At 38.6% G+C, this 26,935-nt stretch overlaps 1 protein-coding gene across 1 annotated transcript in view; it reads right to left on the minus strand.

Moving 5' to 3' along the window:
• LOC140250748 (uncharacterized) overlaps window positions 1-26,935 on the minus strand; it is a 39,121-nt gene that overhangs the window by 9,000 nt on the left and 3,186 nt on the right. The window contains exons 2-14 of the mRNA XM_072333682.1: window positions 26,501-26,709; window positions 26,196-26,329; window positions 24,094-24,220; window positions 22,923-23,052; window positions 22,650-22,819; window positions 20,719-20,858; window positions 18,872-18,910; window positions 18,184-18,313; window positions 17,660-17,753; window positions 16,069-16,150; window positions 1,923-2,019; window positions 1,621-1,754; window positions 507-627 (exon numbers count right to left, since the gene is read on the minus strand). Of these exons, the coding sequence (XP_072189783.1) occupies window positions 507-627; window positions 1,621-1,754; window positions 1,923-2,019; window positions 16,069-16,150; window positions 17,660-17,753; window positions 18,184-18,313; window positions 18,872-18,910; window positions 20,719-20,858; window positions 22,650-22,819; window positions 22,923-23,052; window positions 24,094-24,220; window positions 26,196-26,329; window positions 26,501-26,585 (1,483 nt within the window). The 5' untranslated portion in view covers window positions 26,586-26,709. The remainder of the gene's footprint in view (window positions 1-506; window positions 628-1,620; window positions 1,755-1,922; window positions 2,020-16,068; window positions 16,151-17,659; window positions 17,754-18,183; window positions 18,314-18,871; window positions 18,911-20,718; window positions 20,859-22,649; window positions 22,820-22,922; window positions 23,053-24,093; window positions 24,221-26,195; window positions 26,330-26,500; window positions 26,710-26,935) is intronic.

The raw sequence follows: 26,935 nt of genomic DNA on the forward strand, positions 1-26,935 counted from the left end.
CTCCCCATGTTAAAGGCACCTGAGAAATGTGGGAGTTCCCTTGGGAGACCTGCATGCCTGGACCTGAGGTCCAGGTGGGGAAGAGCATTTAAAAGGCAATGCCCTGGGTTGTATTTTTCAGGGCACTATGAAAACATTTCCCTGGTGGAATCTCCAAGATTGCAAACTACTTATCACTTATTCCAAGTCTGAAATAACCCAGCTATGTGAACCCGTGACTTTAGTGGTGAAGCAGCCAGAACAATTACTTGAATCACACTGAATTTAGCAGCATTTTGGAGTCCTAGTGAGAAAAGGAATAACACAGTTATTGATACATTTTTTTGAAAGACCTCTGTTGCAGAATGGTCAGTAGAGAACAAATGGCTTAAACTGATTTGCAAAAAGACAAGCATTTTAAATAGAAAATAATATTTAACTACTGTTTAAAGAACTGTTTCTTGTGGTATTATTTACCCTTGATAGACTGTAAAAGGTGAAAACCTTACCCAGACAATCAGCATTACCTGCAGGGATAAATGAGCAGACTTTTGAGATGTTTGTCGTTGGCTCTGTCACAGTAAAGTCTGCTCCTCTGTACAGAGGCACACCGTCTTCTACTTCAAACCTGCACAATTTGTTCTTCACCTGAAAAATAACATGTACATATTTTGCTTCTCTGATTTTCCTCTGCTATGTCAGACAATGCTGGATCTGAACGGGCCAGTCAGCAATAACTCTTACGGCCAAAATTTAGTGTGTATGTGTAGAATCACAGAATGATTAAGGTTGGAAAGACTTCTCAGATCATCAAGTCCAACCCCAACCCACCCCTGCTGTGTCCACTAACCATGTCACTCAGTGCCACATCCGCACTGTTCTTCAACACCTCCGGGGATGGTGACTCCATCACCTCCCTGGGCAGCCCGTGCCACTGCCTCAGATGCCTGTGTATGCTTTATGCTCAAGGACTAACTTTCTTCTTTAAAAATTGAGGATAATCTAGAATGAAACTGAGTAATTGAAATCACAACTACACAAAAAGATTTCTACACCAGCATGAGACTTATTAAGGAAGGCAAATATTATCCCAACAACAAAAGAGAAGATGCTGAATCAACAGGAGAAACAAAATGAAATTAAATCAGAGGATCCCAATTAAACAAAAATCTTCATCTGATCTCCAGAGGGGTTAAGAAATATATCTATAGTGTTAGATTTTAAATCATCAGTGACAGTATGGTGTTATTGTAGACATTGAAAATCTTAGATCATTTGGAATATTCACTTTTCAGCTGAAGGATATGTCTCCTTCAAGATATCTCTCTTAGTCTCACATCCCTTTTTCTCTGCAGTTACGTTCCCATTCATGCTTCAGCACAGCTACAGTTCAAGCTATCCTCTCCTTTTCTCTTAGGTGACTGGACCTTATTTCTGTGTTTCTTTTAGGAAGCTTCTTTCATATCAGTTACACCCTGGCATCAGCAATGGCTTCCCATAGATCAGAATGTACACTGCAGTCACTTACAGGTTTTAAAGCCAACTGATGTAATTTATTTATTTTTTTATCAAGGTAAATTAAATCTGTAAGAGCTAAACAGAAAAAGTACAATAAATTATCTCAATCAACAGCAAGTTTACCTCCATTTCTCTGTATGTAGAGTTTGTAGCCATGGTACATTTGTAACTGGAGAAGTTCTTGCTGCTTTGCCAGGACAGTTCCATTCTTCTCCGATTCAGTGTCAAGTTTGAGATAAGAAATTCTTGTGTCCCTGCTGAAATGGTTACAGGATAAGTTCAAATTAGGGCATGGTGCTGGTACTGTTAAATGGAGAGTATAGTATATTTCAGGCTTAAATTCACTATTACCAGCTTAATTTCAAATAGCTCTAATAAATGAGGAATTAAACACTGTTTCTCAGACTGCATAAATATATACTTACACCCCAGACACTGGAGGTCAGCATGCAAAGGACAAACTAGCATCATACACCAACAAATCATGCATGTGAGTCCAAGAGCATCAAACATCTTTCTTCTCTGTAAAGATACAATGGGCAAAAAGAAAATAAAAACTTAAACAAAAGAAAATTACATCAAAGATCATTTTTTGCTCCAAATCTTCATGACGATGAACAAACAAAAGCTATTTAATTCACCCCTAGAACATATTCTTCAGAAAAGCTGAGCAAAGGCTGTGCTTCAGGATTTCTGGTAGGCACCTATTCTTTAAAAGACCTGAGTAAGCTCACTACTATACTATTACCAGCTGCAAGACAGCAGTTTCAGATGAAGAGGCCACTAACTGTCGTTACTACACCTCCACTCATTGACAGCGCAGGGACCGTGACTTAGGATTACTGTTCTCTGAAATATTTGCCCTAACCATCAGAAAGCTAAGTGTTCTTGCTTTCTGATCCTGTGAACAGCCCTGCCAATTTTACCATAGAATTATAGTCACAGAATCATTAAGATTATAAAAGACCTCTAAGATCATCTTGACCAACCATCAGCCCATTCCCACCATGCTTACTAACCACATCCCTCACTGCCACATCCATATGTTTCCTGAACATCTCCAGGATGATTAAGAATGAATGATTAAGGCTGAAAAGACTTTTCAGATCACCCAGTCCAACCCCAGTCCAGCCCCAGCGTGCCTACTGACCACATCCCTCAGTGTCACATCCACACCGTTCTTGAACACCTCCAGGGATGGCGACTGCACCACCTCTCTGGGCAGCCTGTGCCACTGTCACATTATTCAGTGCTCCAGCTTATGCTGCAGAATGACCACCTAGATTGGCTTTCAACTCTTTGGTGAAGGCATCTTTTGGGAAGTGGGCAATTTGGTTTTTGGCTGTGTCAGGCTGTGGGTGACTCATTTCTCCAGGAGTGCCCTGTTAAACCCAGCATCAGCACCAAGGCAAGTTAAAAGCTTTTTCCTCCTCCTGCTTGCACCTTAGTTGTGCATGGAAAACACCACGAGTTCTGACTTGTCCATGCAAATCAGGAGGAGAAAAATCTCAGTATCTGCCAGGTCTTAGCAGGAATTAAATACTGACCTACTTTTCTTAACTCTGGCAAATGTACTGTTTTGCTTGAAAAGAATTTGAGGCTGATTTCAAATATTCTTATAGCAAAACATTAACAGTGTTTGAAACAGAGTTGTCCACCCCACAGCCCATGGGCTACATGAAGCCCTGGACAGCTAGTAGTGTGGTCCCACAAAATTATAAACTTTATTGTTATTATGTGATTTTTAACAACATTGTCCATTAATTCATTGAGCATAGCTCAAGTGCCAACTCTGTAGGCAACAAAGGAATGCTGTGGAAAGACACATGCAGTGCAGTGCTAGTTACAGCTCTTGTGCCCACTGCACACATTAAGCTGAACTGATGTCTCTGTGCATTATACTGTACATGTTTGTGTTGCTTGGTGAGTAAAATGCAATGATTGCCAATAACATTTCAACCTACCTACATGTATACAGATTTTTAATGAGTTTTGTGATATGTATTTGATGTGTGTTTCACAAAATCAAGGTCAGTTATCACACTAGTTGTGTTTTTTGTTGCCCTCCTTTTTAATTATATATATATATATACGAAGAAATTTTGTTACTCATGTACATTAACTATATTATGCATTTTATATGTGGACAAAGGCAAACCAAAATTTTGGACAACCATGGCTTAAAAGCAATTCCCTAAATTACTTCTCATTTTCTTACAGGCAAAGTGCTTGTTACCATCCCTCAAAGTCAAGAAATGTTTACATGCTGTACTAAGGGATGTGGTTTGGTGTGAAAATATTGTTAGTAAACAAACAGTCGGATTGGATGATCTTGGAAGTCTTTTCCAACCTTAATGATTTTATGATTCTAAGACTCTGTCAGTTCCAGTATTATTTACTATCACCTTTTCTTCTTTTCTTTTCTGACCACATACCAGCTTAGGAAAGCTTTCCATTCAGAAAGGCGTCGAAGATGCTGGAACTCTGATGAGCCTTACTACAGGCCGTTTGACTACAGATAACCTTAGATTCAGCTGCTTTTCTGTTGTACTGAGTATCCCAAATAGAAGCATTCATCATAAACTTCACATTTCTGTCAGTTCCTGACTAACCTGAATTAAATACATTTATTATTATTTTTTTAACGTGGTTCCTCACTTTTCACCCCTTTTCATGGAGAGCCGAGTGTACTAAATAATTCCGTTTCTTAGCTGTAGTTTCCTGCATCCCACTATTAAACATGATCCATTTTTCCTATGCTTTCTTTGTTCCTTATTTCTTTTGGATCCAGACCTTGTGGAACATTACTATGAACATAACACATGAGAATGTATACTCCATAATAAAAATTTGCTGCTGCCTTACAGGACCGTGTCCATAACAATTTTAAACCAACAAATAAACTGATCCACAATTGAACTCTGACTATAAAATGCACTTAAGAAGTTGGGGAATGTGATAAATCTGCTTCACAGATACTTAATCCAAAATCAGCAGACAGATATTTGTCTGAGTTGAAGACTCATACTTTTGGGATATGACTATTACATCAAGTTTTTTTGTAAGTCACATGTTTTAAGTGATTTTCCCTATCCCTATTTGTTCCTATCTTTTACAGATATACTTAGGAATTTCTCACAGATGACAGAGAAAGGTGACTCCTGATTTGAGAATGTATTTTTCAATCAGATTTGCTTATCAATGTAACTATATTCTAATTTTTGTAATAATTTCATGCAATGTTTCTGTGTTGAATCCAGCTGCTTATTACCCCTTTGATTATGCCCCCCTTATGGCTATTTTTGATAGTATGACACTATGTCTTAAAGTGCAATTTAGTTGATTGAATAACTACATATTAATAAACAGTATACAGATTAACTCTTAGCCTTTCTGATCCCTTGATCCTATAAATTTCTTTCCATAAGCTGTGAATATCTTCCAGAGCCTTATTCTGTCTTTGTGTGGTATTCAGACTAATTTTCCCTAAAGAGACAGTATTATCTTAATGATCCTATTTGAAGAGGAATTCCTCAGAAGACATAAGATATCCTTCCCATCTTGACTTGGCTCCATTATGTTTTGATAATGAAACAGACCAACTAACATTCCTGCAGACATCCTGTGTGGGGTGTACTCTGCTATTAAGACACCTACAAGTAGGTCTTTATATATGCATTAATTGTTTAAGTTCACATTACTGTCCATAGTTTTCTGATTAAATTCTATTCACTGCTCCTGGTACACTTAAATCATTTCTCAGTGCCTTTAGTTGCAGCTGATAGAAATCTTTTTAAGCTCGTTGGTTTTAATGCTTCTTACAAACTAATTTTCTTTTCTCAGAGGAAGTTAAAACTCCATGGAAGAGATTTCCCTGTTCCTAATAATTGGTTCTCTGTTCCCTTCTACATGAAGAAGCAACATCACAATCAGTGGAATTTTTGGTTTAAGTATTTCCTAGAAGTGCAGTTTTCTTGTAGGCATTTTCTTGACTGCAGGCATTTTTAGGGCTAATTCTAGGACTACTTGGTAAATACAGGAACATAGGAAAAAAAAGAAACTTGTTAATAGTCTGTTAATTGTCTGTTTTTCTATATTAACTGTTATGGACATTTCAGAAGAACAGATCAAGACTGGCTCCGTTTGTGGTTTAAGCAAAAATCCAGTCTGATCCAAGTAAGCTGGAGTTTTGAATGTGTTTGAAGGGCTTCTCACACTTCATGGAAATGTCTCATCGTGGCCCATCTGTTAGAATCTCTAAAAGTAGAGACGGGACAGGACACAGCACTGGTGCATCATCAGATAGAGTCTTCATGGTAGACTGACACTTTCCTGCTTATCTGTTCAGCATCAGACTTTTCTTTCTAAGTCATTCTGCAACAGTGAGGATGTGGCCACAGCTGCTGGGAAGTGATACTGAAGAATCTTAAGTACAAGCAGTACAGAGGACTGGTACTGAAATGTTCTATGAGATATTGGTCTCAACAGTTATTTCACTTTCCCATGCTCTCAGTGATCTCCGCAACAATGTCAAGACCTCCTATTATTCTCTCCCTCTTTTCCCATAACCATATTTTTCTTCATTTTATATCCTTTGTTCAGTCACTTAGTCTTTTCTTGTTTTTTGTTTTTTTGTTTTTTTTTTTTTTTCCTCATTCTACCCTGACTGTGACTGTTGTGACTGTTTTCCTATTCTCTCTAAAATGTCTGCTCACCTTTCCTTTATTGTCTTTGCTTCATTCTTGTCATCTCCTTCTGTTTGCTCTCATGCCGACCCTGCTTTCCATAGTGTCCATACTGCTAATTCACTATATTTTCTTGTGGAAATGCTCATCCGGAGCACTGCCAAATGAACATCTGCAGCCCATCCTGCTTAGTGGAGAGCTTTCTGGCACAGTTGTGTCCAGGCTCTGGGCATATCATTGGGCTTGCAGTAGGAATAGCAGGAGCTACAAGTGTTCTTCAGAAGAAATGATCTTTTTCATTGACTTCAGTGACATTTCACTGAAGGACTTTGCTTCCCAATGCATTTATGTTTCACAGTTGACTGACTTTTAAAGGAATTACACAAGAAATCAATGTTGGGTAATTAATACTTTCCCCTAACTGAATGTACCAACAAATAGCCAGGTCTCTGGAATGTTCTCTGGGCTGCACTTAGGGCAAGGGATAGAGGAGTTGCAGAAGGACCTCATCCTTTTGCTTTATTCTTTCACTCTTTCTGCCTGGAAGCCAAGCAAATGGCTCCAGCACCACATCTCTGCCTCGAGAACTGTCACCCCTTTCCCAGACTGATCTTCTGCAGACAGATGTGGTTAAACTCTCTCTGTTCTGAACAGACCTCACTATTGAAGGTGTCAGAAGGAAGGCGTAGTTCTACCAAAACAGTTTGGGGTGTTATCTGGAGGATCACACTGACAAACAAAAATATGCTGTGTAAGTAGTTTCCTCATGTTTTTCCCTTTTCTTTTTTTCTTCTCCTTTCCTGTCCAGCTTCACAAGTCTCTTGGCCTTTCAGCATGTAGTTATGCTTCTTCATGGGGGAGAGACACAGAGGGAACTCATGAACTCATGATGTCTACACTCCTCAGTTTTTAGTTTAGCTCTCTCCAAGGCATGTTTGCTCTTAAGCTCATCTATCCACTCAAGCTAAGTGGACATGAACTAGCCAGTGCTACTTAACCTCGGGGTCATGAAGTGTCCTGGCTTTCTTTTATTTAGTGGCATGCACATAGAACCTATGTTTAATTTTTCACTAGGAATACCTTATCAAGGAAATCATCTAAATTACTGCTAAGCTTATTATCTGCTGTTACCAGATGTATGACGTGTCTTTCTCAGCAACAGCAACCATATCCCTGGAAGATAGACACTTTCACTGTATGACAGTGAATGTATGTTTGATTTTTTTGTAGCAAGGCATGGGCAAACTCAATATTCTCTGGAGTGACTTTTGTATCAACATTGCAGAAGGAAAATATGGTCACATTTAGAAGTTATGGAATATCTATAGTAGTTTTTACTGAGGCATCAATTAAATACTGATCTAAACACTTTATTTTCTTATCCTCTTTGTTGGCACATTCTTATCTCTCAGGCTGTGAGTGTAGGATGTTACCAGTAAAAGCCACCTGAGACCAAAATTTCTTAATTTGAACTCCTGGCTTTGACAGTGGTTTTGTTGTTGTTATTGTTGTTTTTTTGGAGTGACTCTGGGAAGTTTACTCCTGCCCACAACATCCTTCAATAAGTGAAAATATGAATTTTACTCAGAGAGGCTGTGAACATAAACTGATGTTTCTATACTGCAGCCAAACCAATGCTTATACATCATGGGCAAATGGAGATCACCATTAAGCGTACCAGGAGGCATAGAAATAAGCGTAAGCAAAATACAACATACATTTAGCCCATATCGATGCTTAAATGTTGTCTTCCAAGAATCAATTCAACCTGTAGATTGTTTTGTTTTGTTTTGTTTTTGTTACATAAAACTCGGATAAATGGTTGCTATAGCGATATACTGTTTTGTTTCAGAGGGACCTGGATGGGCTTGAGAAATGGGCTGACAAGGATCTCATGAAGTCAAACAGGAAAAATGCACCTGGGGTTCTTCTTCATGGGGAGAAATAATCCCAAACACAACAGACTAAAGATGACCTGCTGGAAAGAAGCCACGCAGAGGGTCCTTGGAGTCCTGGTAGACATCAAGCTGAACATGAGTCAGCAATGTGCCCTTGCTACAAAGTAGGCTAATGGTAAACTGAGATGCATTAGGCAAAGTATTGCCAGCACACTGAGAAAGATGATGGTTCACCTCTCTCAGCTCTGGTGAGGTCATTCCTGGAGTCTTGTGTCCATCTGTGGGCTTTCCAGTACAAGAGAGACACAGATAAAATAAAGCGAGTCAAGCAAAGGATCACAAATACAGTTACGGGAGTAGAACAGCCTTCATAAAAAGGAGAGGTGGAGAGAGTTGGAACTGTTCATCTTGGAGAGAAGAAGTCTCCAGGGAACCTTATCCATGTGCATAAAACAACATGGGGGAATAATGAAGATGGAGACAGACTTTTCTCAGTGGCACCCAGTGATCAGACAAAAGGCAATGGGCACAAACTGAAAGAGAGGACATTCCGTTAAAAGATAAGAAAGCAATTTCTTCTTTGAAGGTAGATACACAATGTCACAACTACTAAGAGAGGTTGTGGAGTCTACAGTCTTGGAGATACTCCAAAACTGACAGGACACAGCCCTGAGCAGCCTGCTGTAGCTGACAGTTCTGGACAGGGAGTGTGGGATTCACCAGCCTCCATAGATGCCTTCCAGCCTTGTCTTTGCCATGTTCTTATGATTAACTTTTATTTTTATTTTTTTTTAAAGAAATAGAAATTCAAATATCCCCAAGGATGCAGAAAATAATATTTTTTTCAGTTATTGCAAAATAAATGTCAGATAACAAATGTCAAACAGAGCAACAGAAATCATAGGCATTTCATAGACTGAATCTTGTAGAAAGTATCGGTATTTTCTCTGTGCTTTCTAAAGCAGGAAGCTAATCCAGATTTCACAGATGTTCTAGTACAAGTGGATCTAGCTTAATCCTTAGCAAATATTTGTATTCTGCACATTTTTATTTTGCTGCAAAAGAAAAAAGCAATAGATGACACAAAGACACATACCTCCTTGTGGAAAAACCCTCCTCCTCTATTTTGTTTGATTTTGGATCAGAGCTGCAAAGGCACTTAAGCTTGCAAGTGTTTAGATCTGTCAGGTTTCTTTACAATACACCCCTACTTAATAGCAAATTCTGCAAACCAGAAAGTTACTCAGATTATCATTTCCCCCACAGCTTTTGAACTTCCTTAAATTTCCTAATTTGCAGATACAAATGATTTCACATGAACTGATCACGCAACTAAGTCTTCCTTCCTGCTTTGCTACACGAACAGTTATGCAAAATTATTATAAAATAATGCATATACAGTGACAAGGAACATATAAATACCCCTCTTACAAATAAATAAATTGTCATAAATAATATGTTTTGGATATGAATAATTGCAGTTATGTTACACTGATTTCAATTTTATACAACTAGCCAATGCTCGAAGTTCTTACAACATGGCCATTTAATTTTATCAAGACCCAACTGGCTGTATAGAATATTGAGTTTGTAAAAGGCTTTTCAGTCATAAAAATATGAAAAGCTAAAACATGTTTGTTTTAGCTGTCAGCAACTTTAGATGTGGCTTTGAGTCATGCTCAGTATTAGCCACTTCCTAGTTTGTTTTATATGATACATGATATACATTGAAGTAGCTAGTGGTTCTTCAGGCAAGACTTTTTATTTCTTGTTTTCAAGTACTCACAGACAGAATGATTTGAATTACTCTTTACCTTTCACCCCTAATACAGGCACAACCCCTGAACTTCTTGGGAGGGGGTAGAGTCCTTAGCAGTTAGTCTGCTGGAGGAAGAATAATTTCTAGCCCTGCTTTCGTTGAACCAAAGTCTCTCACTTTATTATTTTCTTGTGTGTGTGATAAGATCCTCCAATAGAGAATTACTTCACAGATATACCAAATTCTAAATGTCTTGACTTTTCCATACTGCTCTGTCCTGCCCAACATCAGCTAAGGATTCTTGTCAAAAGGGTGCCTTAATCATACTTTCCACCTTAAATGTTGATTTTATGATTAAAATAAAACTATTTAAAGATAAAGTGAGTAATACTGAGAGCAGAGTGTATGTAAGGCAGTGCTTTAGCCAAATAATCTGGTCTCTTGAGCAACATTTCTAGTGTTGACTCAGTCCTTGCCAGCTTTTCAGCATACTGGGAAGAAGATAGGCATGTTCCAAGTCTTTTGCTCAATAAACAATTTTTTTTTTAATTATTTTTTTTAATGTATTCTAAGAAGTATGTGGCTAGTGCATATATCAGTGTAGTCTGGAATTGTCTGTTTGTCAAATATGTTGTAATTGGGTACTATCAGCCAACTGTTTGAGCTTGGGGTTGGACCAGGTGACCTCCAGATGTGCTTTACAACTTATGATGTGGTGATTCTGTCAATTCAAATACCCTTGGCACAGGTATTTGTGATTGAAATCGGATGTCAGTATGCCTTCCTGATAGGAGGAACTGAGGGAAAGAGAAAAGCCAATGAGAAGATAGCAGTGCAGCTCACACAAAGCCTTTTTACACATTTCTGAACTTTTCATTTAGCTTAGTTAAGACCCTTACCTCTTTTCAACAGCAAGAAATAAGGATATGGCAGCCACTGTAGGGGTCACCACAACAGGAGATTGTCACTGGATAATAAAGTTTGCAGATGGCAAGAGAAGATCTGCCTTCAGCAGATTCCTTAATTTAATTCCTTAAAACAAATCCCTCAAAACACTAAGGTAAAGTACCACTAGACTGAGAAAGGATCATATTCATGAAGTTTAAAATGAATCTGAAAATAGAGTGCAGTGGAAGAAAAAGAGAAAAGTTGTCACATGCTATTGGTGTTTTTCTAAACCTCCACTGTGAAAGGATGTATCATTTTTCTGATGTAACAATAAGCTTTGATAGAATATTTTCTATCATCATACTATGTATCTCTAATGTAATTATTTCCACTAGCAAGCTGAGAGAGATCAGTGGATGCCTCTCTTCTCAGCTCTTTTGATGCCCCATCTGGAGTACTGTGTCCAGGCCTGGGGCCTCCAATACAAGAAGGATGTGGAGCTCTCGGAGTGGGTCCAGAGGTCAGAGATGGTCAGAGGGCTGGAGCACCTCTCCTGTGAGGAAAGGCTGAGGAAACTGGGCTTGTTTAGCTTGGAGAAGAGAAGGCTCTGGGGAGACTTCACTGTGGCCTTCCAGTACTTGAAAGGATCATATAAACAGGAGGGAGAATGGCTGTTCATGAGGGTGGATAAGGATAGGACAAGGAGGAATGGCTTTAAACTGGGACAGGGGAGGTTTAGGTTAGAGATTAGGAGGAAGGTTTTCACACAGAGGGTGGTGACGCACTGGAGCAGGTTGCCCAAGGAGGCTGTGGATTCCCCATCCCTGGAGGCATTTAAGGCCAGGCTGGATGTGGCTCTGGGAAGCCTGGTCTGGTGATTGGTGACCCTACGCATAGCAGGGGGTTGAAACTAGATGATCACTGTGGTCCGTTTCAATGTAGTCCATTCTATTATATGATCCTATATATAGTTAGTCACTTTGATATTTTGTGGTTCCAGGTGATAATGGACAAACCCCAGGTATGCTCTATCAAAACTAACTGAAGAGGGTGCTAAGCTTCCTTATCACTTTGAAAATAACCTGATATATCAGCATTTTGAACAAACAAAAAAATCTTAAATGTTCTTGTCTTCTCTTATTTGATAATGAGATGATATAGAATGACAGGTACTTTCTCAGCTCAGTCAGAGGTAATACCTGACTTACATGTTCAGTTCCTTCTCTTAACAAACATAAACTGGGAACAGCCTGAATATCTAGTTGTGCTGCTTCAGCCAAAAGCAATATGTAATAATAATTTTGCCATCCTCTCTGGACTGGTTTCTCATTCTGTCTGTTCTGGGTTTATTCTAGCTAAAATAGCTCAATTCTGTTCCATTTCTTTATTTCCAAGACATGTTCAGGACAAGCATTGCTTACTGTTTTCTGCTGGTTGAGAACCAGCCTTGTGAGAGATACTCGGGAGGATTTGGGCCTGAGCCTGCTCTCACCTGGGCTTTCACCTACGAACAGGAGAAGAGGAACAAGCACTGGAAAGGGTCGAGGAAGGTCTGAAGGACAGGACCTAAGAGAGTAGCAAGACAAGTAATTCCAGGTGAAGGAAATAGATAAAGAAACAATTAAGAATTCAGAGACAATTCTGAACACTTCTACACCTGTGTGCTTTCCTGGAAAGGTAATTAATTTTGTTAAAAGGATTTGCATCCTGTAGCAGTGGCATGTTTGGTCAGGTTGTGAATAACCTGAGGACTGTCTAACAGCCTCACCTGATTAGTACTTTCAGACAATTCAGAGTAGCTGCATTAGTCTTGACTAATATGTTTCAAAGCTCTAGGATGAATTCACTGGGGCTCTGTGAATTATCTCTCATCACTCTTCCCTCTCCCTAGGATGTGGCTTTCTGTGCTTGCTCACTGTATGCTCTGGGATAGTTCTGGCCAGAGAGATCATGGCCTGATGGCTCCATGGTTGTCCTTGGATTCTGTGTCCCTCCCATGAGGGCAAATGGCCTTCACAGTGCTCTGCTTTCCCTGTGCAGACAAGACCATGACTCTATCTCCATTGCTGACCATTTTCCTTCAAGGACATCTGATCTCTTTTATGTCTCCCTTCATCATGCCCCACCTTCTCCTGGGAACCATCAGATCAGCTGTTTCTGAACAGACACACTGCTTATCTTGGTGTTTATGATAAACCAGAAATGGTTTTGATATTGTGTAATATGCTATTCTGTGCTTTGTCAGTGTGAGCAGCTGACACTCAGGAGCAATGATGCAGGGAAAAAAACCTCTCCAGTTCCCTCAAGGTAATCTCTGCCAGAGCAAGAATTCTTGGTCCACAGGTGGTCTTCTGGACTCTTGCAGGTGGACCACAGTGTTGGTGTAGATGTTAGTAGCTGATTCATGAGTAGTTTGCCATAAATAAAAGAGAGAAATTCACTCTAGATGGTCTGAAACATTCATTACAATAACATCTTGGTTTAGCACTAGCATTTGCTGAGAAAATAGGCTGATGAAAGTTTCAGAAATGTCACCAGCCTCTCATTAAAAGAGGATTAGATCATGCATGGAACAATTATTTCCATAGAATTCAACAAGCTGTCCAATGCTTTATGAAACTCTTTTGTAACAGACTGACAGCAAGTAGTGTAATTCATAGAGTTTTAAGAAATGCACAGGAAATTTTTTCACAACGCTTATTTTGAAAAAGATAATATCACTTCTTCTTAAAAAACAAACAAACAAACAAACAAACAAAAACAACAACAAAACACTGTTTTTCCTTTTCTGAACAACTTAAATTAAAAGTCATTAATTGATAAATTCAGGTTTGGTTTGGTTTTTCACCTTTTCTTCAGCCTGTGTAGCCTCTGTTTTGAGCAAATGAATTGGTCACCTGGTGTTATCCACAAACATGACGATGAGAACTCCTCTAGCTCACTGACAAAGACGTCAAACAGGATAGATGTAAGGATAGAACACTCTAGTACCCCAATTATGATGGGTATTTATTCTTTTAAAAACCATAGTGACTGCTCCCAGTAAACTCCTTATCGTGCCCAGAAATGTGCTCCAATAGAACTCCCATTGTGACATTCCAAGCTGTCAGGCCCGTAGTTCCCTGGGATAATCTTTAGAACTTGTTCTGAAGATGGGAACAGTACTTGCCTTTCTCCAGACAATAAAGACCTCCTTGGTCTCCACAACCTTGAAGATGCTACAGAATGGATTGGCCAGGTCTCATCACCCTTAAGTTGGGTTCTTGTGAGAACTGTATAGATCTGAGTTTCCACATTTAGTACCTTCTTTGGACATCCACTGTTATTTGTTCCTTTCCTTCTTGCACCCTTTTGATTTGAGAAGCTGGTCTCCTGGTAAGTCTATATGTTTCCCTAAGTGTTACAGTGGCTATTCTCAGACTGGGGCTAGTATGTAATGGCAGTTTTCATGTGTTGACCTAAATTTAAGGTTTAAAGAAATACATCTGGCAAAATTACATGGCAGTTGGTCTTGGTGCAAGAAAACTGTCCTGGGAATAGTTAATCTGATAATCAAACATACAGCATTGTTAAAAAAAAAAAAAAAAAAAAAAAAAAAAAAAAAAAAAAAGTCTAATAATCAAATAACTATATTTGGAAGTCTGAAATTGTGTTCCAAATTTTTGTCTCAAAATAAAAAAGCAGTTCAACACTAAAGCATAAACTTGATCTAACCATGGTTCCTCGCTTACCTATGAAAAACACTGTGATGTCCTCAAAACGTGAACCTCCAAGGCCAAAAGAAGCGGCAAGATATGTGAGATGTCAAAATCAACGAGACTACCTCAGAGGATAAAGTTCTTTTTATTGTGAATGAAAGTACTCGAAGGTTAATCCTGTTAAGGGGCGAACTGCCTGATCATTTTCTGTTCGAATATTAACATCACCTTAGAAATCATGGTGAGCTTCCAGCATAACATCCTCAGGTAGGAATAGGTGGATGGCTTACTTTCCAGCCATCCAAACTGGGGAGTCAGATGGCAAGACTATTCTGATATATCTCCAGCTCCAAAATGAACTTTGTATGGCATTAAATAGGCTTTAACTGAAAGGGAAATCTTTGTGCTCTCCTGACACCTGACTACACATAAGGATGCACTGGTGATTTTTTTCTACCCTGACCAAAGACCCTTCTCTGCAGATCTGTCTGTCAGCCACTCACTAGGATACATGGATTTAGTTTGTTCCAGGTACGGGTCTTTGCAGTTGCCTTTGTTGAACTTCATGAGGTTTCCATCAACCCATTTCTTCAGCATGTCAGGGTCCCCATGAATAGCTGGCGTGCCCTCTCAGTATACTCAGTATTGTAAATATGATTAAAAAAAAGATGTTATTTTTTCCTTAAACAAATTGAAATGTAACTGAAACTTCTTGACTGAAATATTTAAGTCATATTCACAGAATGAAAGATACCCAATAAGGACAGTTACCCAAACAGCTAAAGAAAGATGAAATTAAAAGAAAATACAAAGGCATTTCAAAAACTTACACATAAATAATCTTATCTCTTGGCTGCCCTGCTTATGCAATTTAATCCCTGACAATTTCTTAAGAGCTAAATTACCCAAAAAGTACTAAAAAGTACGCTTTCAGGTTCCTCATTTGTTTCTACTATTTTACTACTTCAGCAACTACTGTAATTTGTTCAGTTTCAGATGTTACTGACTGCATTTTGCACTCCATCATCTGAAAGGAAAATTAAAACTTCTGTTAGTTTTATACACATGGCTAAGTTAACTTCACTTATGCATGTGTAATTCTGAGAATATTTCAACATTTTTCCAAATTTCAAGGAAATATTTCACGTTTTTTTGTTTTTTTGTTTTTTTGTTTTTTTTTTTTTTTTTTTTTTACATGCTTACATGTCCCACTGGCAAATTTCATCCTGCCTACATGGAGAGAAGCAGCCAGACAGGGCTGTTTGTGGCTCTGCTTATGGGACTGATGTTGGTGACAGTGTGATGTTGGTAAAGGCATCCATGCTACTCTGTATGACTGGCTGTCTCAGTCTCCTCTCTTCCATGTTGGTACTTTTATGTGCCTTGTAGTGGACCTCCCAATGGAAGCATTAACCCCTGTGCCCACTAGACTGGAACAGAAGAAACCCCCTGGGGTAGAAGGGTATTGTGTTTGACTTCCCTTAACAAATTCCCTGCTGATTTTCTTTTGTAGTTCCTCAATATACAGCAAAAGAGTTATTCTTTCTTTTAAGTTCCTTATAACTTAAACATTTCCTTTAAACCTGTAGTAGAGTCTTAGTTTGCATTTCATACATTTAATATAAAATGGAAAGAAAACCTACCTGTGGATTTATATCAGGCTGTCCATTAAATGGATTTTTTGGCTTTGGGACTTGTGGAAATGCTGCTTTCCAATAACCAGTCCTGGAATTCAAATGGGACAGAGTAAAACAGAAAAATAAAGTATCCAGCATGTGTCAAAACCAATGCACCCTTGAACAAGCTCTTATCTTCCTCCTCCAGGGTAGAAGAGAAATGAAAATTATACATCATCATGGCACACAGTGAATACATATGAGGAAAACACCAACAATTTTGATGGTAATAATTTTCTTTTTGGTTAGATTAAAAATATTTTTCTTCTTTGAAAGAAAAAAGGACTCACTACTGTGATATCTAAGTCACTGCAACCAGTATAAAGTGAACATAAACATTTATACAAGTAGGAAGAACAGTCTTCTCTGAATTACTGTATATTTTTATACAAAGTGCATGATAAGGTTGACTATCCTTTTTTTTTTTTTTTTTTTTTTTTTTTTTTTTTTTTCCATTTCTCTTGCACAATTTATTTCAGGAAGAAATGCAAACTTTTTATGCATTCTCAGATTAATTTAGCTTGCCAGGACAATTCTAACACATGTTACAAGATCTATACTACCAGTACAACCAGCCTGTGTGTTTGTAATAAGTACAGCTGGCAGGAAGTGTCAGTATGCCCTTCAGAGGGATCTGGACAGGCTGGACTGCTGGGCTTAGGCCAAGGGATGAAGTTCAACAAGACCAAGTGCTGTGTCCTGCACTTCAGCCACAACAACCCCAGGCAATGCTACAGGCTTCAGGCAGAGTGGCTGGAAGACTGTGTGGGTGAAGAAGACCTGTTGGTTGACACTGAGCTGAACATGAGCCAGCAGTGTGCCTAGGTGGCCAAGAAGGCCAATGGCATCCTGGCCTGTATCAGAAACAGCGCAGCCAGCAGGAGCAGGGAAGCACTCATCCTTCTGTACTCAGCCATGGTGAGGCTGCATCTTGAATGTTGTACTGATTTGGGCCTCTCACTACAGGAAAGACACTGAAACCCTGGAGCATGTACAGAGAAGAGCAACAATGCTGTTGAGGAGTCTGGAGGTCAAGTCTTGGGAGGAGCAGCTGAGGGAACAGGAATTGTTTAGTCTGAGTAGAGGAAGCTCAGGGGAGACCGAATTGCTCTGTACAACTGCCTGAAGGGAGGTTGTGGTGAGGTGGCGGTCGGCCTCTTTTCCCATGTAACCAGCAACAGGACGAGAGGGAATGACCTCAAGTTGAGTGAAGGGATGTTGATTTTGGATGGAAGTTTCTTTTCCAAAAGAGTGCTGAGGTGCTGGAACAGGCTGCCCAGGGAGGTGGTTGAGTCACAGTTCTCAGAGATGTTCAAGAAACATGTAGATGTGGTACTAAGGGACTTGGTTTAGTGGAGAAATATTGGTGGTACAGGTGGACTAGATGATCTTAGAGATCTTTTCTCAACCTTAATGATTCTACAACTCATATATAATGTCTGCCTTGAGAACAACTTTTTGGTTTGGTTTCTATTAGACTGTGAGTGAAAATGTGTTCAGAAGCACCTCTGCATAATTTATTTTCACACAAAATAAAATAGATATAAATACTATATACCTTTTGCAGAAGCAAATTGTAAAGATAGCTACTGAGAGTGTTGCAACTGCCAATACAGGTAAAATCCATACTGAAGAAGAAATTTCTTCATTTCCTGGAAGAGCAATAGTCGCAAATCATTATTGTTAACAAAAAACAATAGATGCACAGCTGTGTCAAACACAAACTTCAGCTTGTGAATGTCAGTCCAAAAGGTTTCATCCTGGAACAAAAAGCAACTCTTTTTTCTTTTAGCATTTTAGCTGTACATTTTTCTAGGAGAGATTAACACCAAACCTGCTTGTTAGTCCTCAGTGCTAAGCAGGTATGATGCACTACAGTTTCAAATATACACATATTTTTACTGATTTCCAAAGTGAGAATGTTAAGAGATGAACTAATTCTCTCTCTCCTTCTCAGTAATGTGGAATGAAACAAAATGCTTACATATACTTCATATTTTTCTTTGTCTGTAAGTGCACAGCCATGTGTGGTGTAGATATCAGGGGAAAGGATAAGTCAGGGTAAAGATCTGTTATTCTTACCAAACTCCACAGCTGCACTCCATTCCCCCCAGTCTTTGTTCACTTGACACATACGGCCAGCTGCTCTTATTTTCACCAGGTTCTTCTTTCTCATGTTGGGATTTAGAACTATGTAGCTTGTATCAATTTCCTAAGCAAACAGACAACATCACACTTAGACTGAGGTTTTTGTTGCTGAATGTCTATATGTTGACATTGTGCAAGCTGTGTTTACCAGTAACAGTTTTTGAGGTATGGGAGAATTGCTTGTTAGATCAGAATTCTGCTTTGGAGCAAAAACTATATTCTTTTTTTTTAAGTATGTAGTATGTATGCATCTATGTGTATACAGCCTATCACTCCATACATTTTGCTGCCTAGAACTTTCAACTTTTCAACTTTTACATGTTTGCCTGTAATTTCTCATGAAATTACATGATCGGTAAGTCTGATTTATTTACTATTTCCTTTCCTCCACTTACAGAAGCAGAAAAATATCTTTAATTGCCTCCTATTAACACTGCTAGAATTCTATAATGCAAAGAATAAACCATCAGCGTGTTCCTGTCTTTGTAACAGGGCTTCTTAGGACAAAGAGAAGTTCCAATACAACCTTATAAAATAAGAGGACTGTGGTACTTAACTGTACCAGAACTTCCCAAAACATACTCTCTCTTGGATACTTTCAGAATAGGGGTGTGAAACTTACTTTTGTGTAACTTTGTTTGGTCCACTCTGCAGAGCTGCCCTGTAAATCAAGAGAAAACTTATTTTTATGATTGCTTTTATTTTTTGTTTTGTTTTGTTAAGATAGTCATTTTAATCAACCATCTGCCACCTTTCTCTGCATTACTGTCTTATCTACTCAATATCTTGTTTTGAAGAACTAGTAATTTACCTAATACTTAATTTGTGATATGCTATTCAACTGCAATGCCAAGTTTACATAGGAACTAATTTGTGTATAAAAAAAGTATTTGTATTCCTTACCACTAGAGCTGAGAAATACATTTTATTTCAGACTGGTGATTAAACTGAAACACAACCAAAAAAAACCCTGGCCTGAATGCAAACAATAACTTTATTTTTACATACACCAGAAAAAGCCTTCAGTATCATTGAATCATAGAATGGTTTGGGTTGGAAGGGACCTTTATGATCATCTAGTTTTAACCCCTGCTATTGGCAGGGACACCTCCCTCTAGACCAGGCTTCTCAGCCTGGCCTTGAATGCTTCCAGGAAGCATTTTACTGATGCCATGTATAAGAAAGAGACAATCACAGAATTAAAGAAGTATAGGGATTAGAAGGGACCTCTGGAGGCCATCCAGTCCAGTCTCCCTGCTAGGCAGGTTCCCTAATAAAGGTAACACAGGGAGGCATCCAGGTGGGTTTTGGATATCATCAGAGAAGGAGACTTCACAGCTCCTGTGGGCAGCCTATTCATGGTCACTGTGTTATCCTTTTTGTTGTCTTTCAATGAAAGTAATTTCCAATTGTAAAAATAAAGCTTAAAAGTTGGCTGTAACACAAATTTATGTTGGTTGCAGTATATCGCAATGCAAGTAATATTTCTCTATAAAACAATATAAGCAAAATCTTGCTCTCACTTTATACCTCACAGTTGGAAAGCAGTATATTTTGCAGTGCAGTAATTGATGGACTGGATGAAATTAGCAACATGAAAACTGCTGATAATTACTTATGGAAGTATTAGGCAATTTGGACATCATATAAATTGAATATTCTTTGTAACCTGATACTAGTTGTGTTAAAAAAAATGAAGAATTCTGTATTGCTTTAATGTGATTTTTCTTTATGTCAAAGTCACACAGAGCTCAGCATGAAGATTTGTTTGCATCAAAGGCAAAGGGATTCGAAGAAGCCATAAAGTTTTAAAGCAGCAATCATCTGGGATCAACTGTGAATTAGCAAACCGCCTACAGCTCCGAACAGTAACTCCAGAGAAGGGCAGTGCAAGCCGCCCAGTGGCCGCCTGAATGCAGTACAGGCAGGCTGCTCCTCCCCAGTCGCCATCGGCCACCTCTTGGTCGCCTCCCGATAGTGCACCTACTCTCCTAGCAGGAACCCGCAGTCTCTCACTCCATTCTCACTCCTTTTGTTTCTCCCAAAGACTTGTCGAGTCTTTCTGCTTTCTCTGTCTTTCTTTGCCCCATATTTGCAGCCCAGCTCTGTCCTATCACAGAGATACAATCACCACTAGAAAGAAATAAGCCTCAGAAAAAGAAAGAACTTTTTCTGAGTTTTGCCACAGCCAAATCTGTAATATGTTTAAGCTGTGATTAAGCATCCTTCTCTTCTTAGTCCCATGTACTCACAGACACTGAGTGTATCTTCAGCAATAGATTACCCAGAAGAAGAAGGATAAAATGGGGCAGTACAGCTTCACAAGGTACAAGAAAGGCACAGAGATGAAAAATAATGCTGCATATGAGGAAGTCTACAAAATATGAAAGATTTTCTTTTTACGCATGCATATTAGAAAATTCTAAAATGTGTGTCAATGTTTAACATAGGTATAGAAATTCCTCTTACCTTGGATGTTATTTCGACTTCATATTTAAAACATCTGTCTTTGTTAGAGTGATTTCTTTGGGGCTTTTGCCACTGAATAGTGCAAGAATCTGAACTTTTGTTACAACTGACAGTGACATTCGACGGAGGCATGAGTTTTTCTGAAATGATAAATTCAAGCATTCAAATATTTAAAATCACTTAGTAGTCTTTGATTTGATTAAATCTTCTGTTAGAAGACCAGAGTTCTCTATATCCTGTCTCCAGGAAAAGAAGCAGGGAGAAAGCCAGGGAATGTGGCTCATGGGGAGCTATCTGGTGTTGATCCTAATGTAAGAATTCTGAAGGTTATTTCATTCTTTAAGCTTTCTCACCTGACTCTTCTGTGACATGACCGTATGGCTTGCTTGGTGTTATGAACCAAGCAGCTTATTTCTTCTCCATAAATAACCAGACAGATGTAAAAAGGGCACTTCAGTTTTAAGAATCTAGACATCTCCCCTACTTTCACAAACACGGGCAAAAAAATATGGATACTTTTGTATTTTGATCATACCCAAGGACTTAATATCTACTGTAACAGCAAAAGACAAGCCGACACTGATGACTGAGAGAATGATAAAATGATAATAGAGGGAATGGTTTCAGTTAGACTATCTTTCACCAGTCTTTACAGACAGGACTGGTCTGTTTGTGATGAAGTGTTTGGTCAAGAACAGTCTTATTTCATCTCTCTGAGTAATAGTTCAACTTACCTCCTTTTCTTTATAGAATCAAGCTCTGTTTGTCTTTGGTGGCAACATCAAAGCAGCAGAGCTTTGCCAATAGTAAAAATAATTTCATCATATGTGAAAATACATATGAAAACTTGGGGTGTTTTGTACACATATTCATTTCTTTAGTTAAGGGTATGTTTTCCACATATAGTATCTCCACTGGCAAAGCGGAAGAGTAATTGCTCGGATAGGCTTATCCCAAAAGATCTCTCTAGTTAAAATGTCTTTGGCCATCACTGAAAAAGACAGTGGTGTGAAATGCCATCTCCAAAATTCCATTGATGTATGTGTAATTCAAGTAGATTGCCAAAAAAAAAGCTAAGAAGGGCTACAGCTGTGAAGCAAACTTGAATGGAAGAACTGCTGATGCACACCATGTATTTCTCCCAGTGCAATGTTTATGCTGTACGATACATGTCAAATAATGGAGTTATTCCATATAAGAAAGGATGGAAAAGCAGTGGCTACAAAGAAAACCTTGGCCTAAAGCAATATCATTTTGAGAAGTTAAACAAGGAGGAAGTCTGAAGGTCACTGAAAAAAATGCTAGATAAATAATAGTTGTGATATAATATTTTTCAAAGGACCAGGGAGCTAGACATGCCATCCAGGATAAATGATTCAGACCTATTAGAAAAGGAGGGCACATGCTGCCCCTTTTATCACTGCAAGGATAATGAGTGAAAAGAGTTTTCACGTCTTGCCTGTATGGATACCACTTTTAAGAAAAAAATATATATATATTATGTATGTCCAGCAATGCTACTAAATGAGTATAGTGTTCTGAACTGAAATGTAGAAAGTCCATTAGATGAAAATGGTTACAGATTCTGTGAGGGAAATTTGGAACTCTGGTACCAACATCCAATGGACTTGAATGCCTGCACAGTGTTTAGGTAAATGACACTCATGCCAGAAAATCCTCACTCTTAATGTAAGAATTGTAAGGGTGGTCAGACTTTTCTTAACAATTATTTCAGAATGTTACTACTTCCTCTTGTGGTCCATTTTCAAACTATATTTTTGCCAGCCTTGAGGATAAGACCAAATCTTTTCAGAAAACAGGAAGAACTGTTATGTGGGGAGACAGTTCTGTCTGAGTGCAGGCTCTGTCTCAGGGGTAAATGCTCTATTACCAAAAATAGAAATAAAGACAAAGATACATTATTTACTCACCGATTGTATATAGTTCAATATCCGTGTCATAGAACTGGATCAGGGAGTTTTTGCTAGACCCATTCACCAAAAAGTAAGATCTCTCTATCTTCACGTTTTTGAATCTACATCCCACATGTCTGCCATTTTCATCTTTAATGTAAAGCTCACATTCCATTACGTCACCATATCTATAGATAACATAACATATATATACATATCGAGGAGTTCTGGTTAAACATGGGCACTGTGATGTGTAAAGTGAGAATTCAAGACTCAAGAAGACCTACTCACCTTGAGTTCTGCCAGTACAGAAAATATTGGGTATCTCCTGGAGCATTCCTGCCTGCCAGCCAAGTGCAGTTCATGAGGGAAATGTCATAAATCACACAGGAGAAGTTCTCAATGGCTGACCCATTAATGCCTGCAAACATAGCAATGTCCGTTATGAGGAAAAAATGTGTGGACTGCTCCAGGTTGGAGGATATTGGCACATGCTTAGATACAGAAGATACCTGCAACTCCAGATAATTATTGTTTTAATTAGGAATGATAAACTTCATTTTACGTAGCTGCACTGGAAGGTATTTAGACTGACAGATATTGTGAAAAATCTGATGTAGTTATGTCCTCCAAAGATATGACTGAAGTTGTATATGATAGGATTAGGCTCCATGAAGACTAGACTGACATGATGAAGGCTGACACCTTAAGTAGTCACCTCTGTTCCTCAAATTACTCTGATTTCGGAGGTTAATATCACCAGATCACAAACACTACAAATAACTCTTTAACTCCTAGCCCCAACAAAAGCTAGTAAGGAGATTAAATGTGTCTTTTTAAAAGAAAGGATGACTTAGCCCTCCTTTTATAAGGAAACAGCAATTTCTTTGAGCTTGATGAGACAAGAAGTAGAGTCATTTTGTATATTCACATTCCATGTTACTTAAATGATCAAATAGTGTACCTCATTATCTTAACACTCTCATATCTGTTCTCCCTCTCATATAAAAAAGGGCAAATTCTGTCAGACATTTTGTTCTCATAGATTGGACACTACAAAGTGACACCATGAGTTATGCTGTTATGGAATTCAAGGTGTCACATACTTCCTGAAGAATTTAAAAAAAACAGCCACAAACCTGTTTCAACTCAATTTTGAATAACACAGGAAAATTAAGCTAATAAAACATTCAGAAGAGAATTCGCAATGAAGAAAATGTCACCAAGCAAGACATTAACCATGGGCAAGACATTTACTGTTTCCGACAAGTCGTAGGAAAATACTTTCCAACAAATACTTTCCAACAAATACTGTCATAAGGATGTAGACAAAGAAGCTATCAATTTCCAGGAAGTAGAAGAACTAAGGAAGAAAACATTTCATGTTTGTTATTTATTTTTTTTTTTTACACTTGGGCCCATTAGAATTGTGCAAATCCTTACCCAAAGTCTTCTGCATTACCTTGAGGAATATACTTGCATGTGACTGAGTATGTACTGTTGTTGCTCTCTGCTGTAACTGAAAAGTTTGCCCCATTGTGCAGAGGAAATACTAGGTTTCTTCCAAAGATGCAATTTGTCTTCTTTTCCTGAAAAATGACGTTCCGGTGGTTAATTTTCACTTTCTCAACTAATGGTTTATGTAACACTCCCTGTAGAAAGCCTGTGTTTTCTTTCTAACAGTGGCTCCACTACTAGAGTGAAGTAAGTACTGCTATCCCCACGAGACAAAGGGCTCCCTTCCTAGAAATTCTGGATAACAAACCTTTATCAGCATAAGGTGAGGACTCTGATGCTTCCTTTTGGAAAATCACATGACAGAGTAGTGTGAACAATAGAACTCCTCCTCTCTTTCTATCCGTGGCATACAAAATCTTCTGAACCTCCTAAAAATGGACTGTATTTTCTTTCATAAAAATCAACAGATGGCTTTAATGTACTTTATTCTCCTTTCAAAGACAAAAGGAGATAGCCCACAAATGACTGCTTGGGTAAGGAGAGGTCTTGAGGTTAATCTCCAGTGTTAGATTTCTTAATGTTAGCAGCCAATTTGAACAAATTATATAAGTGCCTCATCTATTTAGTGGCAAAGGACACAGATGTTTGCATCTAAGATGCATGGGATGCATTTTCTCTAGGCAGGAGCTGTACCTCTCTATCGGCTTCTATCAGAATTTTGAAGACTAAGGTTTCCATCCTTAGATAGTTGAAATGAGGTGACATGATTGTATTCTAATCTGTGATCATTGATGCAGGTGCTAGAACTACATGGGGTATTAAAGGATTCCCCAAAAGACAGACTTCTGGAAATTGATTACAGAAACAGTAAATGTGGTATATATTTCACATATTGACACAGCAGCATAGTATAAAATGCTTATTTCTTATTTGCGCAAAAATGGGTGTCAAAACCAATATTTCCTGATACAGTTCCTGTTCCTGAACTGCACTTTGGAGATAACCTTCGCAGTCTGATGCACAAGAGATATTGACCAAATAGACTGTGACATTACTGCAGCTTTGGTGTCTAGAGGAAGAGAATCTGGTGAATTCTGGAGAAATGTATGTATTCAGAAAAAATCCCAAGAGAGCAACTTTATGACTTGCTTCGAAGAACCTGTCTGTTTTCGAAAGAAATCCTATTTTGGTTAATACACATAATTACAAAACAGGAAAAGGTTTAGCTTGCTATCTTCTTTGTATAAGAGTTGAAAACAGATCAAACTAGATAACCTTTCTATAAAGTCAGAACACTGTCCATGTATTCCATCCTGAGTTCCATGTCTCCTGTCAGCTATCAAAATGTTGGAGCCGTATAAAATAAATAAATAAACAAATAAATAAATATACACACATATAATCTCTTTTTTTAGTTATGCATATAGGTTTCCTATTCTCTTGGGAGAATGGCCATCTGGAACACGCTGTCCTGCAGAGTGATCTAAAGTGAATGCCTTCCAGGAATGTCTAGCTACGGAACTGCTGGCTGCTCAGGCCCATTTTTTTTTTCCAGGTCTTGGTTCAGTTTGTCTATTCAACTACTATGTACCTACTATGAAATACAGACAACCTTCTTGGATCCCAGAAGCCACTCCAGAAACAGTATTCCTTCACAAACTTCTATGTCATGAGTCCCAGTTCTGAGCTACACTGCAGCTTCAATGCCATTGAACGCTTATTAAAGCAAATCAGTCAGAGCACGTGTATCTAACTCAATTTCTCTTCTATATGTGAAAATTCTCATCTATACAGCATGAGATGCCTCTCACTGAAGTTCCTTTTAAACCAGGAAAAGAGGCAGTCTTATGCTTCAGTCTCATCAAGATCCTGGTCCTAGTGTAGTCCTCACAGGGCACGAATTTCACAAGAATTGTCAGAGGACAGACACATATCAGTATCAAGGTATCAAGATGGGGCTCAATAAAAACTAAAAAGAATGGCTACAACATCTTATTCTTACCAGGACTACCTTTTTTTTTTTTCCCCCAGTTATTTAAAAATATGAAGGAAAAGGAATAAAGGGTAGTGATTTATCTCTGTTCATACTTTACATAGAAAATTTACCTGTATTTGGACCATATTATTGTCTACTGTCATAAAACAATTGTATTTAGTGAAATTCATGGTGCTGATCCAACTCAGTTCTGTTTTCCACCAATTCAGCATCAAATTTTGGATGGGTGAATCTGACATCTCCCCTGAAATTATCACATAATAGGATTGGTTAAGTTCAGATTTTTGAGGTATTGGAGTACAGGGGTTACTACTTACCAGATCTAAGACATAGGGCAACTGGAGGACAAATATGTATAAAGAGAACCATCTTACACTTCACCTAAGAGGATATCTGCAGGAAGTGTTCTACTCACAGTTTGTGCACTGCCAGTCATCATACATCTGGGCAACCAGCACCATCCACTGTGTCATGAAGATGAGTCCAAGACAAGCAAGCATTTTTTCTTCCTTGGAGACAGAAAGCAGCAAAAGTTGTCTGGTGTGACAGATGTCAGAGTGAACTGCTCTCCTCTGAATTGATCTGGTCTGATCTGCTCATTTTACTTGCTTCCAAGCTATCTGCCTGTCTCAAAAAGAAATAGGTATGAAAAGGGTGGGGGTGTAACTTGGGTTACTAGAACAGAACCTATATGTAATGTCTCAGTGCTTGTAGGAGAATGATATGCTAGTTAGATCCCACAGCCTTGTGTCTTGGTGAAGGAGGAGAACGACTCACCCTTTTGTATGAAGTACACCAGGGTTGGTGTGATATTGTAATGTTGGTGGCTATGGAAACACCTGAGTAGGGC

The sequence above is a fragment of the Excalfactoria chinensis genome, chromosome 1 (assembly GCF_039878825.1).
Source record: "Excalfactoria chinensis isolate bCotChi1 chromosome 1, bCotChi1.hap2, whole genome shotgun sequence".
In the NCBI taxonomy this organism is placed as follows: domain Eukaryota; kingdom Metazoa; phylum Chordata; class Aves; order Galliformes; family Phasianidae; genus Excalfactoria; species Excalfactoria chinensis.